This window comes from Vespula vulgaris, chromosome 6 (genome assembly GCF_905475345.1).
Source record: "Vespula vulgaris chromosome 6, iyVesVulg1.1, whole genome shotgun sequence".
Classification (NCBI taxonomy): Eukaryota; Metazoa; Arthropoda; class Insecta; order Hymenoptera; family Vespidae; genus Vespula; species Vespula vulgaris.
Window position 1 is genome coordinate 3,621,635 of NC_066591.1, and position 20,896 is coordinate 3,642,530.

General features: G+C 28.8%; 1 protein-coding gene across 17 annotated transcripts in view; it reads right to left on the bottom strand.

The window, feature by feature from the left end:
- The window catches only part of LOC127064761 (regulating synaptic membrane exocytosis protein 2), a 152,293-nt gene that overhangs the window by 13,558 nt on the left and 117,839 nt on the right, over window positions 1-20,896 (bottom strand). For 12 of the 17 annotated variants that reach the window (XM_050996288.1, XM_050996290.1, XM_050996286.1 and 9 more), the window contains 8 exons: window positions 19,851-19,975; window positions 18,815-18,927; window positions 18,611-18,684; window positions 17,951-18,009; window positions 5,990-6,189; window positions 5,578-5,790; window positions 5,070-5,401; window positions 4,199-4,396 (listed from right to left, as the gene is read on the bottom strand). In XM_050996288.1, the coding sequence (XP_050852245.1) occupies window positions 4,199-4,396; window positions 5,070-5,401; window positions 5,578-5,790; window positions 5,990-6,189; window positions 17,951-18,009; window positions 18,611-18,684; window positions 18,815-18,927; window positions 19,851-19,975 (1,314 nt within the window). Of the gene's footprint in view, window positions 1-552; window positions 697-4,198; window positions 4,397-5,069; window positions 5,402-5,577; window positions 5,791-5,989; window positions 6,190-17,950; window positions 18,010-18,610; window positions 18,685-18,814; window positions 18,928-19,850; window positions 19,976-20,896 lie in introns of all 17 variants that reach the window. The other 5 variants (XM_050996299.1, XM_050996301.1, XR_007781824.1 and 2 more) reach the window with 4 other exon arrangements.

Sequence of the window (20,896 nt, forward strand, 5' to 3'; positions counted from 1 at the left end):
AATAATATCTGTAATCCGCAAATACTATCCCCATCTACTGAATATTCCATTTATATATATATATATATTATAAATTCCGCATGATAGATAAACCGTTGAGATTTCATTAAGATTTTTACATAGGATTAAGAGAAGTTCGTCAACATATAGATATACTCATGGATGGTATCCGATATTGAATAAAATATATTCATAGCTAGGTGGTAGATAAAGTATTAAGATTTCATTAAGATTTTTTTAATGGGATTAAGAAGTTTTAATTGTTATATATAAATCTATACGAAGTATCCACAAAGCTGATTTTGAATAGACTATTTATACGTACGCGGTAGGTAAAGCGTTTAAGATTTCATTTAGATTTTAAGATTGAAAGAGGATTAAGATAATAGATGGATCGAATAGATAAGTAAATAGATAGATAGATAGATAGATAGATAGATAGATAGATAGATAAATAGACAGATAGATAGATAGATAGATAGATAGAGATAGAGATAGAGAAAGAAAGAAAGAGAGAGAGAGAGAGAAAAGAAGAGAAACAATGAGTCTTACCGAAAGCCCATAACGGCGGACGACAGAGTCTTGCGGTTTTTTAACGAGGTGGTGTGGAGTGCGGCAGTGGGAAGGAGGCCGATTTACCGGTCCTCGGAGACACAGGCTCGCACTGCCACACAGTAACTGTCGGGACTACGCATTCTGTTGTAGATGGCGGTTGGTAGTAGTAGTAGTAGTAGTAGTAGTATTAGTAATAGTAGTAGTAGTAGTAGTAGTAGTAGTAGTAGTAGTAGTAGTAGTAATAGTAGTAATAGTAGTAGTAGATAGTAGGTAGTAGAAGTAATAGTAGTAATAGTAGCAGTAGTAGTAGTAGTAGTAGTAGTAGTAGTAGTAGTAGTAGTAGTAATAGTAATAGTAGTAATAGTAGTAGTAGGTAGTAGTAGATCGGTTGATTCGTTTGGCAGATCGGCTTCGTCATAATGCGGCCCACGAATAGTCATCGTCGATAGTCGAGGGGATGTTGTTGTCATCGTTATATTTTCGTCACAGTAGAGTAGATTTCGCCGTAGATGAGAAGACATGGTTTTATTTTTTTCGATCGTACGAGTCGCCATTTTCGTTTTTCATTTTCGTTTTCATTTTCATTTTCGTTTTAGTTTTCGTTTTCGTTTTCGTTCGAATCATTTTGCGTATAGATTCGCGTTCAGAGATTAGTAGCGGAAGAGAGCCGACCGAGAAAGGATAATTATTAAGACAATCAAGATTGTTCTTGAGTATGCTTCTTCTTCTTCTTCTTTTTTTTTTTTTTTCATTTTCTTTCTCTTTTTTTTTCAGACGATTATCGTTAGAGACACTCAACAGAAGATATTACTTAACGACCAGCTTGGCTTTTTATTCAACAAATTCACGACAGCGGATAATAATAATAATAATAATAATAATAATAATAATAATATAAGAAAATTAATAAAATAAATAATAATAATGATAATAATAATAACCATATAATAAAATTAATAATCGGCTTACAACATACGTCGAAGGTAAGCGATCGACACACTACTTTCTGCCTTGGTATTTATGTTTCTAATTTTTTAACAATTGATGACGATGATCTCGAGTGTTCACTAAGGGTTAAATGTTATTACAGATCAATAGGAAGTTTGGATATTCTAGGAGAATCATCATCAATATCATTAAATTGATATTCTTCTTGTAGGATATTTTTTTTTTGGAGGTGGAGGTGGAGGTGATTTGGGTATTGGAAATGACAGAAAGAAAGTAGAATGGAATGGGTGGAAGGCTTGATTTCAAGGTTTTTGTTAATACCCGAGAATGAAGAAGAAATATTAGTAGTTATTGGGCCGGATGTTGCTCAATTGATACGCTGCCAGGCAGAAGGAGCAGCTTGTCGGCGACAGGCAAAACAATTGGCGCAACACAGTGAGAACGCACGTATAAATGTATGTGTGTTTATTATGAATATCTATATATACATATATGTATATATATATATACATATACACGTATATTCGTATGTACGTACGTACGTATGTACATATATGCAGGACGAGACTAAAAGTTTCTGGATCATTTTAAAAATCAAAGATTACTTGTAATCTTATAATTAGGTTCATATTATTATAATTTAGACTTGTAATTTTATGATCTAAAAAAAAAAAATTGATTTTTAATATCACTCAACAACTTTTGATCAATTTAGAAACTTTGAAGATCCACCCTATGTATACATATATATATATATATATATATATATATATATATATATATGTGTATGTGATGTATAAAGTGGTAGATGAGAGCAACAGATTGCATAATGAATTAGACAATTTTTTCCTCTTCCTTGGAAAACGATTAAAATGAATGAGATTTATGGGAGAAAGAGAGATAAAGAGAAAGACAGAGACAGAGACAGAAAAAGAAAGAGAGAGAGAAACAGAGAGAAAGAGAGAGAGAGAGAGAGACAGAGAGAAAGAGAGAGAGAGAGAGAGAGAGAGAGAGCACAAAGAAACAATTAGGATCACAAAATGATATGATTGATATTTGTTACGATATATGTGCTTGCTATGGACCCTAGAAATATAGCTGTTGAAAACCTTACAGTGTTTTACAAGATACAAAGATCTTCGAGACGATCAAGAAACGAAAAACATTAATTGGATTGAATGATACGGAATGGGATAACAACACACCTAAGCGACCTTCTTTGATCAGTATATTCATTTGTCATTTCTGTTCTGTTCTGTTCTGTTCTTTTCTTTTCTATTTTTTTTTTCGTCGTCATCGTAATAGCCAACACTTGATCGATCGTTCGATGATGATGATGATGACGATGATAGAGTCCAAGCTACTCATTGTCCTTGTAGTCCTTTCCAGGCCGCTTAATCATCTTCACTTTTTTTACACAGCATCGTTTCACGTGATAGAGAAAGCAAGAGAGAGAAAGAGACAGAGACAGAGAAAGAAAGAGACGGAGACAGAAAGACGGAAGCAGAAAGATAAAGAGAGAAAATCTATATATATATATATATACATACACATATATATATATTTATATTAAAGAAAGCGTTCGCTCATTCAAATCATTGATATGGGATTTGGTGATAAAAATGTATTCATAGAAAAAAAAAGAAATAGGAAAGAGAAGATAATATGAATAAGAAAAGAGAGAGAGAGAGAGGAGAGATTACATAAAAGAGAGACAGAGATATGATTAACAGATAAATACGTACAGATAATGAGGCTGACGTCGAGATATAAATAAATATATATATATAAATAAATTATATATATATATGTATGTGTGTGGGCCTTTGTGTATGTGTGTATGTGTATGTGTGTGCGTGTGTGTGTGAGGAAAGGAGAGAATGCACAAAGAGACACGTACAAGTAACGTCGATAATAATCATGGTGTCGTTATGTATGCCATGTGAGAGATAAAATGTAACAATATATTACATATACATATATATACATACATACATACATACATACATACATACATATATATGTATGTATATACGTACAATATACGAGCTCATCGTACTCGATAGTTTGAGATTCATTTTTGAATAATATTTTCGATTGATATCAAGTGGATATACATTGGCTGTTGTCATCGAGCGACCGGTTAGTGAAAAAAGGGGAGTGGGTAGAGTATAGATGAAGGATTTTCAAGAGCTCGTATATTATAAAATAATAAATAGTGCTTCCAGAGGTGTATGTAATAAATATATAGAAAAAATGTTATGCCCGTGCGAAAATAGCATGTGAGATTCGATAGATATTTTTCCAGATTGATTTGTGACGATGGTTCGAACTTACGAGTGTTGTTGATTCGAGCGATAAATAATTGAGATGTTGAGTATGCGATGATATTATTTGACGACGATCAACATAGTGACGATGCACAGAAAAAGAGAGAGAGAGAGAGTAAGAGAGATACATATATACATATACATATACAGATATTAAAAAAAAAAGAAAGAAAAAGAAATAACGAAATGAATAGACAATAAGAGAAAGAGAGAGAAAAATGAGAGAAAAAAAAAATATATATATATATAGAGAGAGAGAGTGAAAATAAAAAAAGAAAATAATACCGATAAAGAATGAAAGAGACGAGCGAGTGAGATGCAGGCAGACGACGATTAGACAAAATGATGGTCGATTGAAAACACACGTTTATACTCACGGCTTCCGCGTCTTTTATCTCCGGTAAGACTCATAGTTCTGTTTAATTCACCCTTAGCGGCTTTCAAAGTACGAAGGCCTTCTAATATTTCTTCAGGATCTCTCATCTGTCTCGTACAAGAGCTACGTCGTCGTTCGCGATTATAATGTACGACGATCGGCATATCTGCCTCACCCATACTTCCACCTAGAACGATGAAAATTAATAGAACGTTTTCTTGATGTCAATGATATTATTTATCGATATTTGTTTTTGGTATTATTGACAGTAATAATTCTGATTAAATCGACGAGAGTTTATGGATCAATTTTAATCAATCAAAACATTTGATGATACTATTAGGATCAGGACGGTCATTGATTTGACATATCTATGAATCAGTTAGTTAATTATTTTAGGAGATCACGAATTAATATGGTCAATGATTTGACGAGTCCATGGATTAAGACGGTCAATAATTTGAGAAAGTCTATGGATTAATACGCTCAATGATTTGACGAGTCTATGGATTAAGATAATCCGGTCAATGATTCGACATTGTCTATGGATTAAGATTTGACGTCAATGATCTATAGATTAAGATAGTCGAATAATCTGAGGAATCTACTTAATCAATTAATTCATTATTTCACGTGGTTACTGATCAATTATCAATTAGTCGAACAATATAACGAACATTCTCTATGGATTAGATAAGCAATGATATTTATTAAATTTATAATTCAACTAGTTTAATTTATCAGATCAGATAATTAATTATTTATAAATTGATTCGGCTAGTTAATAATTTCTTTTTATGAATGGAATAGTTAAGAATAAAAAGTCAAGAAAATATAAGAGAAACTTTTGACGCACTTACGTTTACTATCAGTTCCACATTGACTTTGGAAACTACTTCGACGACTTCCAGGCAAAGATCTACTGTAATCCCTATTAAGTTCATAGGGCTCGACTTCGAGTTGTTCCGACTGGCTGGAGCCACGTCTCGAATTTACGTGCCAAGCATGATCGGGATGTAAGAAACAAAGTTCAGGACTTCCGCTGTCGCTCTGTGTATCGTCGCTGTAACTTCTCTCACGTAGTTCGTTCTTTCTTAAGAATCTTTGTGCGACTTCCATCGACAATGAACCGCGTGGCGAACAATATGGCGATTTACCAGAACGAAGACCTCGTGGATCCTCCAATCGATACCTAAATCAATCCAAAATTACTATTATTATTATTATTATTATTATTATATAATTATATATATAAATACATTCATTTGTGTTTAAGTTACGAATAAAAGAGAAAAGTGTAAAGAAACAAATTAAAAAAAGAAAAAGAAAAAACATACAAATTAGAAAAAAAGATTAATCGACACTTACCAAACGGCACGATCATTTTCCAATGCTTTTTGTAAATCAACCGTACATTCACCGAGAAAAACGTTATCACCCTCAGGACAATAATCCCAAAGAGATACTTCGATCGCTCTATCCATCAGACTTTCACCGTCAACACCAGGAAACAATAAGGTTGAATTCCATATTGGATTTTGGGTTGGCTCAGCCACCACAGTTTTCAACGTGGCTTGATCGCTAAATAGATCAATATAGAAAACGAATACGGTTTAATTAAATTTTTTTAGTATTTTTTTTCTTTTTCTATCTCTTTCTCTCTCTCTCTCTTTCTCTCTTTCATTCTCTCTTTCTCTCTCTCTTTTTCTCTTGTTCTAAATACACGTATATATTTAACAAAACGTATTACGGTTTTGTCATTTGGAATGATAAATCGTACCGTATCGTATGTTGAACGTACCAAGCTGGGACTAGAATCAACTTGGCATATGCTTCGGGTAACGTTCCGTAACCAGTATCTTCTCTGGCACATAATTCATCAGCAGTGAATACTGAGACGATCAGCTCTTTACGTTCGTTCTCATAGGATACTTGAATCTGGACACGGCCGGTCACTTGTCTCTCTTTTGCGATTTGTTCCTAAAAATGTTTTGAATCAGCATCAAATACAGAGAGACCGTGATTTTTTTTTCTTTTCTTCCTTTTCTTCTTTCTTTCCTTTTTTTTTTTCTGTTAGAAATTTCGCTAATAGGATTTTTTATTAAAAAAAAAAAGGAAAAGAAAGAAAATAAAGAAGAAGAAAGAAGAAAGAAAAACAAAGGCGATCGTTTTCGACCGACAATACTATTACAGAGATATCATTATTAGATATTGATTATAAGATATTATTGCGAAATATTATTACAAGATATCGATCGTACGATATTAAACTTTTAGTGTATTTTGTTTGTCACTTTTAAATAGACATGCAAATTATGAATGCGGTCATTCTTTTCTCTCTGACATCATTTTTTTTCTTTGTTCTTTCTTCTTCAAGACAAGCCAGTTAAAATAATAGTTAAATATCATTTTCAATTGTCTTGTCTCTCGTAATCTATTATCTAGAACTATAATAACTAATTGTCTCTAGTATATCTATTGTCATGGAAGAAAAAAGATTGAAAAAAAGAATAGGGATATATATATATATATATATATATATATATATATATATATATATATATATATATGGGGACTCTGATCATTCGCTCATGCAAAAGCAGGTAATAATGAGATTGGAGAAGATAAGAATGGAAGTAATTTTAGATCTTTTTTGTTGTCCTTGTTTTTCTTTCTTTCTATTGGGACTTCACTACGTGTTCGTTTGAATTCTAATTACAGGATTCATCAGCGTGGCGTAGCTAACTAAGTTATATGGTGATTTAAATGAAGGATCGAGTGGTCCGGTGGAGTGGTGGGGGAAATTGTCTGTGATAGAGTACAGTTGTGAATATACAGTCAAGAAAAACGTCTTTTTCTTTTTCTTTTTTTTTTCTTTCAACGATTTTGTCTTCTATCTTTTTTTTTCTTTTTTCTTTCTTTTTTTTTTCTTACTTTCGTTCAGATTTTCGTTTAACGATACGCTAATGATGGACGATTTATATCTTCTTCGCTTAATCCTCTTCGACTCTTCCCAAAAGAACCTTCTCAGCTTCTCCATAAATTTCCATGATCTTCGAGTTCTTTTCTTCCTCACGTGGTCACAAAAGCAGCCATCTTTATTATACCGTTGTCTTCTTATCTCTCTCTCTCTCTCTCTCTCTCTTTCCCATATTTTTCTTTAGTTTCTTAGCGAAAAACATAAATCGTCTATCCTTTGTTTCTTGCTTTCATTTTCATTTGTATTTTTATTTTTATTATTATCATTATCATTATTATTATTATTTTTCCGCGTTCCGTTTTCCCAGACTGTACTGGACGACATTATTGTATTATATTCTTTTATGTTTTATTTTTTTTTTTTTTTTGGTGTTGGATTGTTTTGGTTAAAAAACATTTGTTTGTTTGTTTGTTTTAATTTTTTTTGTTTGTTTGTGTTAGACACTTGGGAAAACTACGCAAGCGAGAGGTAAGTAAATACATATGCATATCAGATGATCGGCGACACTTCCTCGGCCTTATATACAGCGTCGGCCATTTTTCTTTTTTCTTTTTCTTTCTTTCTTTCTTCCTTCCTTCCCTTCTTTCTTTCTTTTTTTCGCTCCTTCCTTCCTGATTTCTTTCTTTCTCTTTATTTATTTATTTATTTATTGTTTCTTTTTTTTTTTATGTCGACTACGAGCGCGCAGCGTTATTTATTCCTTTTCTATTTCTTTCTTTTTCTTTTTTTCTTTCTTTTTTTTTTTATTCGACTCTGAAACCGAGCATCTGGTTCTTCGGATAGCGTCCATGCAAATAAGAAGTTTTTAAATTAAGTTTAAGCGGAACAAAAAACGTTCTAGGAATTTTCCTACTTTTTATTTTTTTTCTCGTTCGATAATTTTCCCATTCTTTCAGATAAGGAAAAACAAGATGCTCGTTTTTCTTACGTTTTTTTTTCTTTTTTTCTTTTTCTTTTTTCCTTTTTATACAAATTTTGGCCGTTCGCGAGGCACCGAAAAAAATGCGTTTTTCAAGTTTACCATTTTCTTTCGACTTTTTTCCTCGGATTTATATTCTATTTTTCATTTTTTTTTTTTTTAATAATTTATATCCCCTATAGATAAAAGACAAAACGCTTGGGCGTTTTCATTTAAAAATGTTTGAATCGTTCGTGAGTTTACTCAAAAAAACGCATTATTTTGCTTACTTTATTTACTTATTTGATTTTTTTGATTAATTTTCGATTTTTCAATTTAATCTTCATTTTTAATAATTTTCTTTTTTCTTTCTTTTTTTTTTTTTTGACAAAAACACAAACATACTTGACTAGTGAATAATTTTTCTTTTTTAGTTCCGATATAAAACATGATTTACGAAGTGCGAGTACGTACGTGTACACGCCTATACGTCAATACGTTATGTCGTTAACTTTATTTCTATGTCGTTTAAAGCTATGGGGACAAATTCCTTAAAATATATATTATCACACGTCTTATGACACCATTAAAAGTGAACATCGATTTATGATCAAGAATATATCGACACCGTGCGCTCCTTAAAGCCGAAGAAGAGCCGCGTAAGCTTATGGCGCTATACTTGCTTTTTTTTATTCTTCATTTCTTTTTTTTCTAAGATTCTACACACTTCTTCCTGGTAACTTTGTTTTAGAATATATTTGTCTTCTCACAAAAATTTCATATTCCATCAAACAATAAACGTGTACCAGGAAAGAGTGTTATTCACCGAACGTCCTTCAAATTTTTTTCTTTTTCAATTATAATTTTTCATTATAATATTTTAATTATAATACGATACATTATAATTTTCAATGATGCAATTCTTTCTTTTTTCATTACAACATCAATTATTGCACGTGAAAAATGATGATTATTATAATGAAAAATTACACCGATCGTTGTACAATATCAATTGATTAAAATTATAACGATCCATGCCTTATTATTTAATTGATTAATTAATCGTTCATTCGAGTTAATAAAAAAAAAAAAATAATCCGGACGTTTGGTTTGGTCTCGTGTCGAATTCGTTTGTGTTCGCAAAGAAAGAAAAAAAAGATCAAAATAAAATTCAGTAAAAAATATTAGAGACGTATTAAAAAAAAAAAAAAAAAAAGAAAAAAGAAATGAAAAAGGGACGAAGTACAGACAGACAGGCATAGAAGAATTAGAAAAATGGTTAGAGAAAGAAGAATGGGTGGAAAGAGAAAGAGAAAAAGAGAGAGAGAGAAAGAGAGAGAAAGATAAAGAGAGAGAAAACGAACATCAGGTGAAACGCTACAAATCGGCCATCACTAAAATTACAAAATGGCGGACGTAGTACGACAGAACGAAGATGTTTGTTGTTTCTGCTTGAGTATATGTACAATAAATATACATAACAACAACACATAAGTATGCATATAGTACGTGTGTATGCGTGTATGTGTGCGCGCGTGTGCATGTGTTTGTAAACTCAGGGGCTAACTCGAAAGATGGTGGGAGGTTAAGGGTGGATCGTTAAGAGCAGTGATTAAGGGTTGGACGTGGAAGGTCGACGTAAGTTTGAATAAAAATGAAAGAAAGAAAGATAGAAAGGGAAAAAGATTCTCTAAAAAATGTACAACTAGAATCGTGCCAGTTGGGAGAGAGTATAGCGTGGAGGACCAAGTATACTAAACTGGTTCAACATTTACAAACTTACATTTTCAATTTTCTTTGCTCTTTTTCGTCAGCGGGTCTATATCTCTTTATGTCTCTTTAACTTAGTGCGTGCTTCGTTTTTTTTTCTCTCTATTTTTTCTTTTCATTATTTTTTTCTTTTACACATGGATAAAACATGACGGTTTTAAAATAGGGGATGTTAGATGGTGATGGGTAAATAGTTGTGAGCCAATTACACAGGGCGTCTTCAATTTTACTCGATCCTATTCAATTTTAATCATAATGATTAAAACGATCTGTATTCGCAATATTGTTTGTTACAATCACACGATTTTCAGTTTTGTTGAAAGTTCTTTCTTTCTTTTTTTTTTGTTTCGTTTAACATCATACCTCGCAGTGAGAGAAAAAAGTAAAAGGAGTAACGTGTAAAGAAATAAAATGAAGAATATATATTATAATTCATAATTTTTTTTTTTCGTGGAAATAATCGAGAATCTATTGAGACACCCTGTTAGTATACGTGCACGTATATATATATATATATATATACATATATAAATATTAAAGGATCATATATATATATATATATATATATATATATACATGTATATGTATATGAAAAAAATTTTATATAAATATATATTCGGGGGTGAGGTAAAGACATAAATAAGACGTGAAAAAGGGATGAGAACATCTAATAATATACGTAAACACACGTATTTACCATTTTCAAATGGAACATAGTATAGGGTTAACGCATTGACGAGGCACACCGTGATAATAACGCGTGACAAATATAAAAGACGAAACGAGAATAGAAGATAGTTTTCAAAGTTTTGATTTGTGTCAGAGTTTTCAGAAAAAAGGGTACACACGTTTTTGAGAAAAAGATATAACTTTTTCTTTGCTTTTTGGAAAATACCGAAAACGAGAGGAGATGGTTTTTCGAATGGGGATAGGGGTGAGCTTGGGTAGGTTAAGGGGTTGAACAGAGGGTTATTAAATTGGCGTGAGCTGGATAATTCATTCGGGTCGAGAAAGAATTGAACGAAGAGAGACACACACACGTATATACATGTATATATTATATATCATTATGTGGCAGGGAAATTTCTTTTTTTTTTTGTTTTTCTATACGTTTTTTCGTTTTCATTCCTTTTTTTTTTCTTGCGTTAAGAAAGATCGAGTGCCACGGTATTCTTTATTTTTTTTCTTTTTGTTTTTCTTTTTTCATTTTTATTTTATTTTGTTTTATTGATTTATTGATTTATTTATTTTTTTTAATTAATGGATCTAACCCGAGCTCGGTTACGTTCGAAGGATTATTTAGTTTATTTATTATATATATATATATATATATGTATTGTTTGCGATGCCATATTTAATATTTTTTTTCCTCATATATTTTTCTATCTTTCCTTTTCTTACCTTTTCATGTTATACGATATCATTTGACATACTTTTTATTTATTTTTTCTTTTCCTTCAAATTTTCTTCGTTCGCGAACGATTAAATGACACTATTATATATTTTTTTTCTTTTATTTAATCGTAATATCCTAACAATAAACCGAGTTCGAGTTCGTCGAGTTCGACGAAGAAGTTGCGAGCGAGATTTATTAGAAATTCGACAGACGATCGTTGTTGATTCGATTATTTATTATAGACAATAAAAGTTCTCGAGAATCGTTCCAAGTTCCAAATTCATTGAAAAATAAGAATAAAAAAAAAAAAATGAAAAACAATTACAACACGAGTGATGGCCGTTTTGTCGATTAAAAATGAAGACAAAATAAGTTATTCCCAACTCGCAATACCCAACTGACACTTCCACATGTATTTGTTTAATTAATTAATTTTTCTTTTTTAGTTCATTTCTTTCGTTCTTTCTTTTTTTTTGTTCTTTCTCTTTATGTTATCAACTGTCTATCTTTTTTTTTCTTTTTCTTTTCTTTCCATTTTTCATCGTCTCCTCTGTCGATAAATTTTGGTTTGATTTTTTTGTCTGTTCTGTTTGATTACTCCTCTTCCTCCTTCTTCGTCGTCCTTTCATTATTCTTATTTTTATATATGTATATATATATATTTCTCTCTCTATCTCTCTTTTTCGAAAAAAAGTGAAAAGCGTGACATTCGTTCTCTCTCTCTCACACGAAAAAGTATTACATAAACTATCAAAAAAAAAAAAGAAATTATGCTAGTGTAGTGTCCTCGTGCGTTCGATCGATCGATCGATCGTCCATTCAAAAGATTTTCTTACATCAACGAGGGATTTATCCAAATTTTTATAAAAGATTCTAAACAATGATAATTATTTTCTTAATCAAACAAATTTTTTATCCTCGTTGAAAAGAATCATCGGTGCGATCGTATGCCGGAAGATGGAAGAAAAAGAAAAAAAAAAATAACTATATATATATACTGTATGTAACAGAAACAAAAAATAAAAAAAAATTATTGTTTTTTACATTAATATTTTAGTGTTTTCTCCTTATATACCATTATCACTATATGATTATGATTATCATTATCATTATCATTATCATTATCATTATTATTATTATATTTGCAAAATATGCAAATTTGTGTAGACATTGTTTATGTTCTGTTTTACCGATAGAAACTATGATAAATAATTACGCATTAATTTTATTTAAAGAAGTAACATTAAAATGAAAAATATTTATTTCGCAAAGAGAACGAAATAAGGAAACACTATTATATGTATATATATATATATATATATATATATATATATATATATGTATGTATACATTATTTTTTTAGATCTATAAAATAATAATTCACATAGTCGTAGAATGTATATATATATATATATATATATATATATATATATCTAAAAGGGACATTCATTTTAATATTACCTCGTGTTCGAGTTTAAAACACGATTTCTTATCGATCATAATCAATCAAATAATCAATCAATCAATCAATTAATTAATCTTTTTCATTATCTATACATTGTCACACGCAAATCTAACAGAGAGAGATAGACACACACACACATACACACACACACATAAACACACGCACACGCACACACATACACAAATACGTAGATATATTTTAATTACGTTATGTACTCATTTGCATTAAATGTTTTGTTTTTATTTATTTCTTTTTTTTTGCAACATCGAAAATTAAGATAGAAATTCGTATGTGTGTGTATATATGTGTATATATATATATGTATATATTATAATAATGATTGTACCATTCTAATATATATAAATATATTATATATATTATATATATATATATATATATATATATATATATATATATATTATAGTCACAGAACAAGTAACGATTCTCTTAAGGTTTTTTTTTTTTCTTATCATTAATTCCATAAACACGTGGACAGACAGAAAAACAGACAGGCAGACAGACAGATAGACAGACAGATAGACAGACAGACAGATAGATAGGCATAATAATAATAATAATAATAATAATAATAATAATAATAATAATAATAATAAAAGTAGTAATAAAGATAATAATAAAAATATTGAAAAAATTTATATTAAAATTAGAAAAACTATCTTTTTATTAATTTTATATTTTAATTTATAATAAAAAACTTTTTATATAATTAAATTGCCTTTACTTTTTTATTGCTTTTTAATAATAGTAATGGTAAACAAACAAATAAATAAATGTAAAAAATAAATTTTTTGTCGTAATTATCATCATTATTATCATACGAAACGATTGAATTTCTTTTTTCCTTTTTTTCAAATAAATGTAGTGATTCCAACGTAAAAAATATTTATAACAATATTTTTTGTCATATGTAGAAATTATTGAACAAGAGCTTGTTGATATTATTGTTATTATTATAATTATCATCATCATCATCACCATCATTATCATCATCATCATTATTTACAAGAGCAAAATGTGGTATTAGAAAATTTGCACGACGCTCAAGTGTAAAAGAAAGTTTATTGATTGTTATCAAATATTTTTACTCTGTTCATATTTTTTTATTATCATTTACTTCGTTCGTAAATATTCTACTTCTTCTTCTTCTTTTTTTTTTTTATAACATTTTTAATTAATATTAAAGTTACTGTTTCTTTCTTCTTATATTTCTTTTTCTTTCTTTCTTTTTTCTTTTTTTTTTAATTTATCTTATCTATTTCGTGAAATTTTTCTTAGATTTTCCTGAACGAAAGTAGTGAAGTGTGTCATGTTATGGAGAAAATCGATAAAATCGATAAAAACCTTTCTACTCAAAAATATGATTGGAAAATATCAGGTTGTTTAAAGAAAAATGTACGTCGATGTATTTCAAATTTGTTAATAAATTCATATTGATTATTTGATATATCGAATATATATATATTGTATAGACCGTGTATGTACAATGAAATTTATTTTTTTGTTTAATTGATATGGAGTTTATAAACCTATTAAAAGTTTTTAGATTGTATTTGAAAAATTAAATATATAAAGAAAGAAAAAGAAAAATATTAGTAAAAATCTAATTCTGTATTTTTTTATTGTTTCCACAATAAAAATAGATACTATAATTTTTTTTTTCAAGTATATTTTCACAAATATATTTGTGATTTGTTAATCACACAAATTTCTCCATATCCAATGAAAAAATCGTAATTCTCAATTTCATTTTAAATCGCGTAGATAGGAATACTTTTTGTCGCTTACAACACAGAGATTTGTGATCTTAGAAATATCCACGAAATGATACTTTCCTTTTGTCGTCCTAATTTTTTTTCCATGTTCTTTTTTTTTTCATATTTAATCTAAATAAGTAATTTTTTAAATTGTATCAAAAAGTAATCATGTAGTAAAATGCAAATACGGATCGTACGGATTATGTTGTTCATTCTTGAAATTATGTTTTTGATTTCTTTTCTTTTTTTTTTCCTTTTACTTTCTAATTGTTTTTTCGTTTATACAGGCGCGTTATCTTTTGCATTGGAGCAACGTGCAACAAATTCTTTGTCGTTAATAACAAACACACATAGACACATAGCGAAGCTCTGTGATTCAAGTAAATTAAAACCTTTTTTCTTTCCTCCTTTTCTTCTTTTTTTTTTTTTCATTATTTTTTATTTCTAGATTTATTTTCTCTTTCTCTCTGCCTCCTCCCTCTTTTTCTCTTCCTTCTCTATTGATCGAAAAAATAAAAAATAAAAGAAAAAAATAAATAAATATATAATCGACACGTATCGCGCTATACTATATATTATACATATTGTACCATTATATTCATAAATAAATTTATAAAAAATAATTGAAGAAAAAAAATTTATTAAAAATAATAAACAGTAATAATAATAAAAATATTTAATAAATAAATAAATAATTAAATAATAATATATATATATATATATATATATATATATATATATATATATATATATGAAAGAAATAATGAAAAATAAACTTTATACTTTCCATTATATTACATATGCATTATCACACTACAGACTATTTTTTTTTTTAAATACGTATTTTTTTTCTATTTCTTTACTTTTCTTTTTTTTATATATATTTAACACACATTCTTACACACTCGAAGCTGAAAATTATTTATTCTAAACTCGTCGTGCGGGTCTCTTCTACTCACTTTCTTCGCTACCGTGTTGGGTAAAACATTGAAGTTATTCGAGGGAGTTTCAAGACAAGAGACAAAAAGAGAAAGAGAGAAAGATATCCGAAGAGATAGAGTGAGAATACGCGCGCGTGTGTGTGTGTGTATGAGACAGAGATAGATAGATAGAAAGAGAGAGAAACAAAGAGAGAGAGAGAGAGAGAGAGAGAGAGAGAGAGAGAGAGAGAAAAAGAGAGAGAGAGAGAGAGAGACAACGCACGACTCATCTCTACGGTTGATTGTACGAAAGCTTCTGTCTTCCCTCAGTCAGAAACGGGTCGAGTGAAGAATTTCTTAGGGATTTTTTTTCTTTTTCTTTTTTTTCTTTTTTTAGGATAAAAAAAGAAGAAAAAAAAACATTTCCCTATACGACAAATTCGTACAGATTTTTTCTCGAAATTTTTCACAAATCTTCCTTCTTTTTTTTCTTTCTTTCTTTTTTTTGTTTTTTTTTTGTTTTCGTTTTTTTTTTTAACCTAAGAAATTCTATTCGAAATTGCAATATGCGGTCGATAGATACATGTAAATAGTTTCCTATCTCGACTGAAATTTTTTGCTGATAATAATTTTCTGGATTGTCGTCGTTATAGAAATAATATCGTGTGTAATTAATGATTAATCACGACGTTCGTCCATGAATTATATATATATATCAAAAAAGGAAAAGAGAAAAAAAAGAAAAGAAAAGAAAGAGAAAAGAAAAATACTTGAAAAGAAAAACGAAGAAAAAAAAATGAATGAAAAGAAATTTGTCTTATACATGTAGGATGTATCATTTTAACGTAATTGAAATTTTCAGTATTAAGAATGGAAATTATTTAAACAACACGTTCACTGTAATGATGATAATAATAATAAACATTCTTTTTTTAATATCGCGTTATATTAATAATGATTAAAATCTTTTCGTATTCATATTTTAATTTTTCAATTAACAATTATTAAAATTAATCACGGTCTATTTCCTCAACTGATAATTTCAATAATCATCGTGTGCCTGTATATTTCGATGCTAGTTAAAAATGGCACACACTCATTCTACACATACATACACATATACATACACGTATGCACATATATACGTGCTTACGTACACGTGTCTTACGTGAAAATATTATTCGTAAAAGCGTCTTCTTCGTTGAAGTAGACGCAAACGAGGTCAGCTCCATCGAGACGGAATTTCGTGCTGAATTTTCCAGGATATCGATCGTTAGGACACGTGTTCCGGTTAAAGAGGATATTAATACGAATTATTTGCATCTATTATGAATGAATGAATAAATAAATAAATAAATAAATAAATAAATAAATAAATAAATAAATATGAACAATAAATAAGTTAAAAATATAAGACACAAGACAAGATTCAAAAAAAAAAAAAAGAAAAAAAGAAAAATAAAAAAGAAAAATTACACATATACATATGTATGTATAGTATATATATACAATACAAGACAATAATTGGGAGAAAATAATGCACGTTTTCCTGGTTCGATCGAGAGAGCACATATAATATTATTATATATTATAATATATATATAATATATAATAATTATAATATATAAAACATATAAAGATATATTTCCAGCACTCATGCAGGACGCATCGTTATTCTAATCTTATAATGTTACGAGTATGTATATGTATATGTATAGGTATAGGTATGTTTATAATATGTGTGAACGCTTATCGCACGCGCGCGCGTTATACAATGTTATGTCGGTGTGTTGGTATATGCACTTATCTTTGCATATTTTTATACAATTTATTTTCATATGTGTATGTATGCAGATTTGTGATTTAACGTGTATTGTATATATAGAACATAGAAATAATATCGACAAAATATATCGAATTGTAAATTATCCTTCAATCTTCGTTCGCTGCAGTTTATATTTTACCTTTTTTTTTTTACTTTTTTTTTTATTTTTCTCTTTTTAATCATTTGTTTGTTTATTTTTATATTTTTGTTTACACTCTTTTGCTTTTTGTCTTTCTTTCTTTCGTTCATTCTTTCTTTCTTTTTTTCTTTCTTTCTTTCTTTCTTTTCTATCTTGTAATTTTTTTCGCTCTTCTTTATTTTTTTATGGTTTTTATTTGTTCGTTCGTTTGATTATTTTTCTTATTGTTGTTAGTATTATTAATAATATATATATATATACTTTCATAAATATATATACATATATATTATTTGTTGTATTTATCTTGGAGTTTACGGAACGAGTTCCTGTATTATTTTTATTTTTATTTTTATTTTTGTTTTTATTTTTATTATTATTATTATTATTATTATTATTATTATAATTAAAATTGTTATTGGTAATTGTTACTTTTTGTTGTTGTTGTTATTGTTATTATTGGTATTGTTACTGTTATTGTTAACGGATGAGTGTACATTGTGTGGGAGTTAGAGAAAGAGAAAAAGAGAGAGAGAGACGGTCACGTGTAGATGTTAATTTAATAACTCGTTATACCGGCGTTTTTGGCAGTTTCCTGCGCGTCGGTGAGGACGGTGTTTTGTCCGTTTCGGTTTCTGAAAAATATTGCAACATTTTGTTATATATATATATAAAAAAAAAAGAAAAAAAAAAAAACAAATCGATGACAAAAATAAAAATTAAAAAGTATTGTATCTCGAAAAAAAGATCATCAATTATCATTTATTATATATATATATATGTGTGTGTGTGTACGTTTTCGTCTGATCACGATTATTATTTCATCGCTTTAAGATTTCTTATAGTTTCTTTTTTATTTTCTTCTTTTTTTTTTTACGAATAATTAAATAACAATAAAAATTTGCTTTCGCGCAGACTCGAGCAAAAAAATTTTCTCTACGTTGATAATTCAAGATTTCTTTTTTTCTCGTATTTTTCTTTTTTTTTTTCCCCTAATCGCTTCTCCATCCTCTTTTCTACATCGGTCGCTTTGCAAAATTGCAATTTGTCGATTTATTTATTTTTCTTTTCTTTTTTCTTTCTGTTTTTTTTTTTTTCTATAAGAGTTGCAGTTAACTATCTTTCGATATTAGTTTTTTTCTTTCACTCGTTTACGTGATGGTCGATGCATTCTAATTTATTTGATAATTTTTGTCTATTTTCTTTTCTTTTTATTTATTTATTTTTTTTACTTACCCATTAAAAGACCCATGTTGGATGTTTTTCCAGAAGACGATATCATTCCAGGATCGTCCAGTAAATCACCTACACTGTGGTGATATCGAAAATAATAGTAATAATAATAATGTGTTTTATTTTTCTTTCTAACAAGATTTCCTTCTCCCTTTTCTTACATACATACATATATACATCGATATTGTTTATTGTTAAAATACTTACATATCTGTTGCATGTTCGACGACGAGTTCGGCGATATCGTCGGTACGTTCAATGATTTGTGCAACTTCCTCGAAACTTTTGTCGATCAAGGATACACCTGACCATTCTAATACCTGTACAAATTTATTTATATGTAAATAATAATAATAATAATAATAATAATAATAATAATTTGTACCATATAATCAATATTTAAAAAAAAGGCGACTTCTTTTCTATCTTCAAGAAAAAAAAGAAAAAGAAGATTGATTGTAAAAAGAAACCAATAATCACTTAATAAAATTGATTTGACAATAATTTTTTGTTTAATTGCGTCTCAACATAAGTTATATATATCTTTTATTAATAAAAATTTAACAGACAAGAAAAATGGAACACGTAGATTGATTCACGAGTACTTATGATCAAAAGTACTTAGATAAGTACAACAAAATTAATTACTCTCTTTCGAGACTTCTTAAACAAAAAAAATTGTTTCTTTTAGATCATTAAACACAATTTTCAAACAAACCTAGATTATCAAATCACAAACCTAACCGTTAGCAATAGAAAAAGTATCGTAAAGTATTGATTCGATTATTGAAATTCGTTTGTGAACTTTTGACCCATTCGATTAAACATTCTTGCTCTTGTAAATCTTACGAAAAAAAATTATCCTTTCGGATTTATTGATAGTAAATATTTCATTTGATAAAAAGAAAAGAAAGCAAAAAAAATGGGGACAGAAATAGAAGAAAAAAAAAAAAAAAGAAAATGTGAAAGGATAAATGTTCTAATAAAAAATTCGTTATCCGATTCAATGGGAGTTTTGTGTACATACATATACATATACATATACATATACATATACATATACATATACATATGCATATACATACATATATACACAAACATACATACAAACGCGTAGATATGTATTATATAGGTTATATATGTAGCTACCTACATACGTACGCATATAAATTTCGGCAAGAGAGAAGATAGGTAAAATGTACATATGTACATATAAAAGAGAGAGTATATCTCAGTGATGTACCTTATCGCCTTGCTGGAGTCCAGCTTTTTCAGCTGGACCACCGGGAACGGTCCAAACGATATATGCGAAAGTACGACCGTCGGCTCCTGTTTTCCCGCCCACAACTCTCATGCCAAAACCGCGTGCTGTAACACAAGTTGATGAACGATATATATCTCTCGATTTCATCGGGAATGGAGTCTTCTATCGTTTCTCTCTTTTTTTTTTCTATTTTTTTCTTGTGCCTCCTCTTTCGCACTCTCTGGTTAATTTCTTTTCTTTTCTTTTCTTTTCTTTTTTTTCTTTCTTTCTTTTTTTTTTTTTTAATTCCAGCTCGTTTAAACGAATGTTGTTTGCTCGAAAATACATGGGGGAATGTGTATGCATGCATGAATGCATCCATATGCTTCGTTGACGTTTTTAATGGAGGTTAAAAAATGAAAGATAAAAAAAAACGAAAAAGGATTTTCTCTCTCTCTCTCTCTCTTTTTTTTTTTTTTACTTTTATAAGGATCGAGATTTACGCCAGGTCTTTTGTACCTTCTTTTTTTTTTACGTCACGTAATCGAGAATTTTTTTTCGAAAATACCTAAATACTTATTTGCGTATAGACCGCTGACACTGTAATTGGCGTTACGTTAAAAGAAAAAAAAGTAAAAGAGAGAGAGAGAAAAAAAAAAGAAATCGTTTGATATTTATGTCACATTTTTTTCCACATTTCTATTTTGTTTCTTTTTTATTTTACGTCACTTGGAACGAATTGCTTGAAATCCTTGAAAATATGTAAAAATGTATGCGTATAGATAGTGGTCGTTAAAAAAAAATTATACTGTTAAATAGTGTATAGTAATAATACTTAGTGCAATTCTTACATACATATTTTTAAATAACAATAATGTAATAGAGAAATAAAGAGAGAAAGAGAGAGACTACATACATATGTGTAAAAAAGAAATAATCATACAAAAATTTTTACTTTTGATTTACATATGTCAAAAATTAATTGTTTTATTCTAGTAATGATTAATAATTTCATTCCATAAATTGATTAGTATCGATGTTATTGT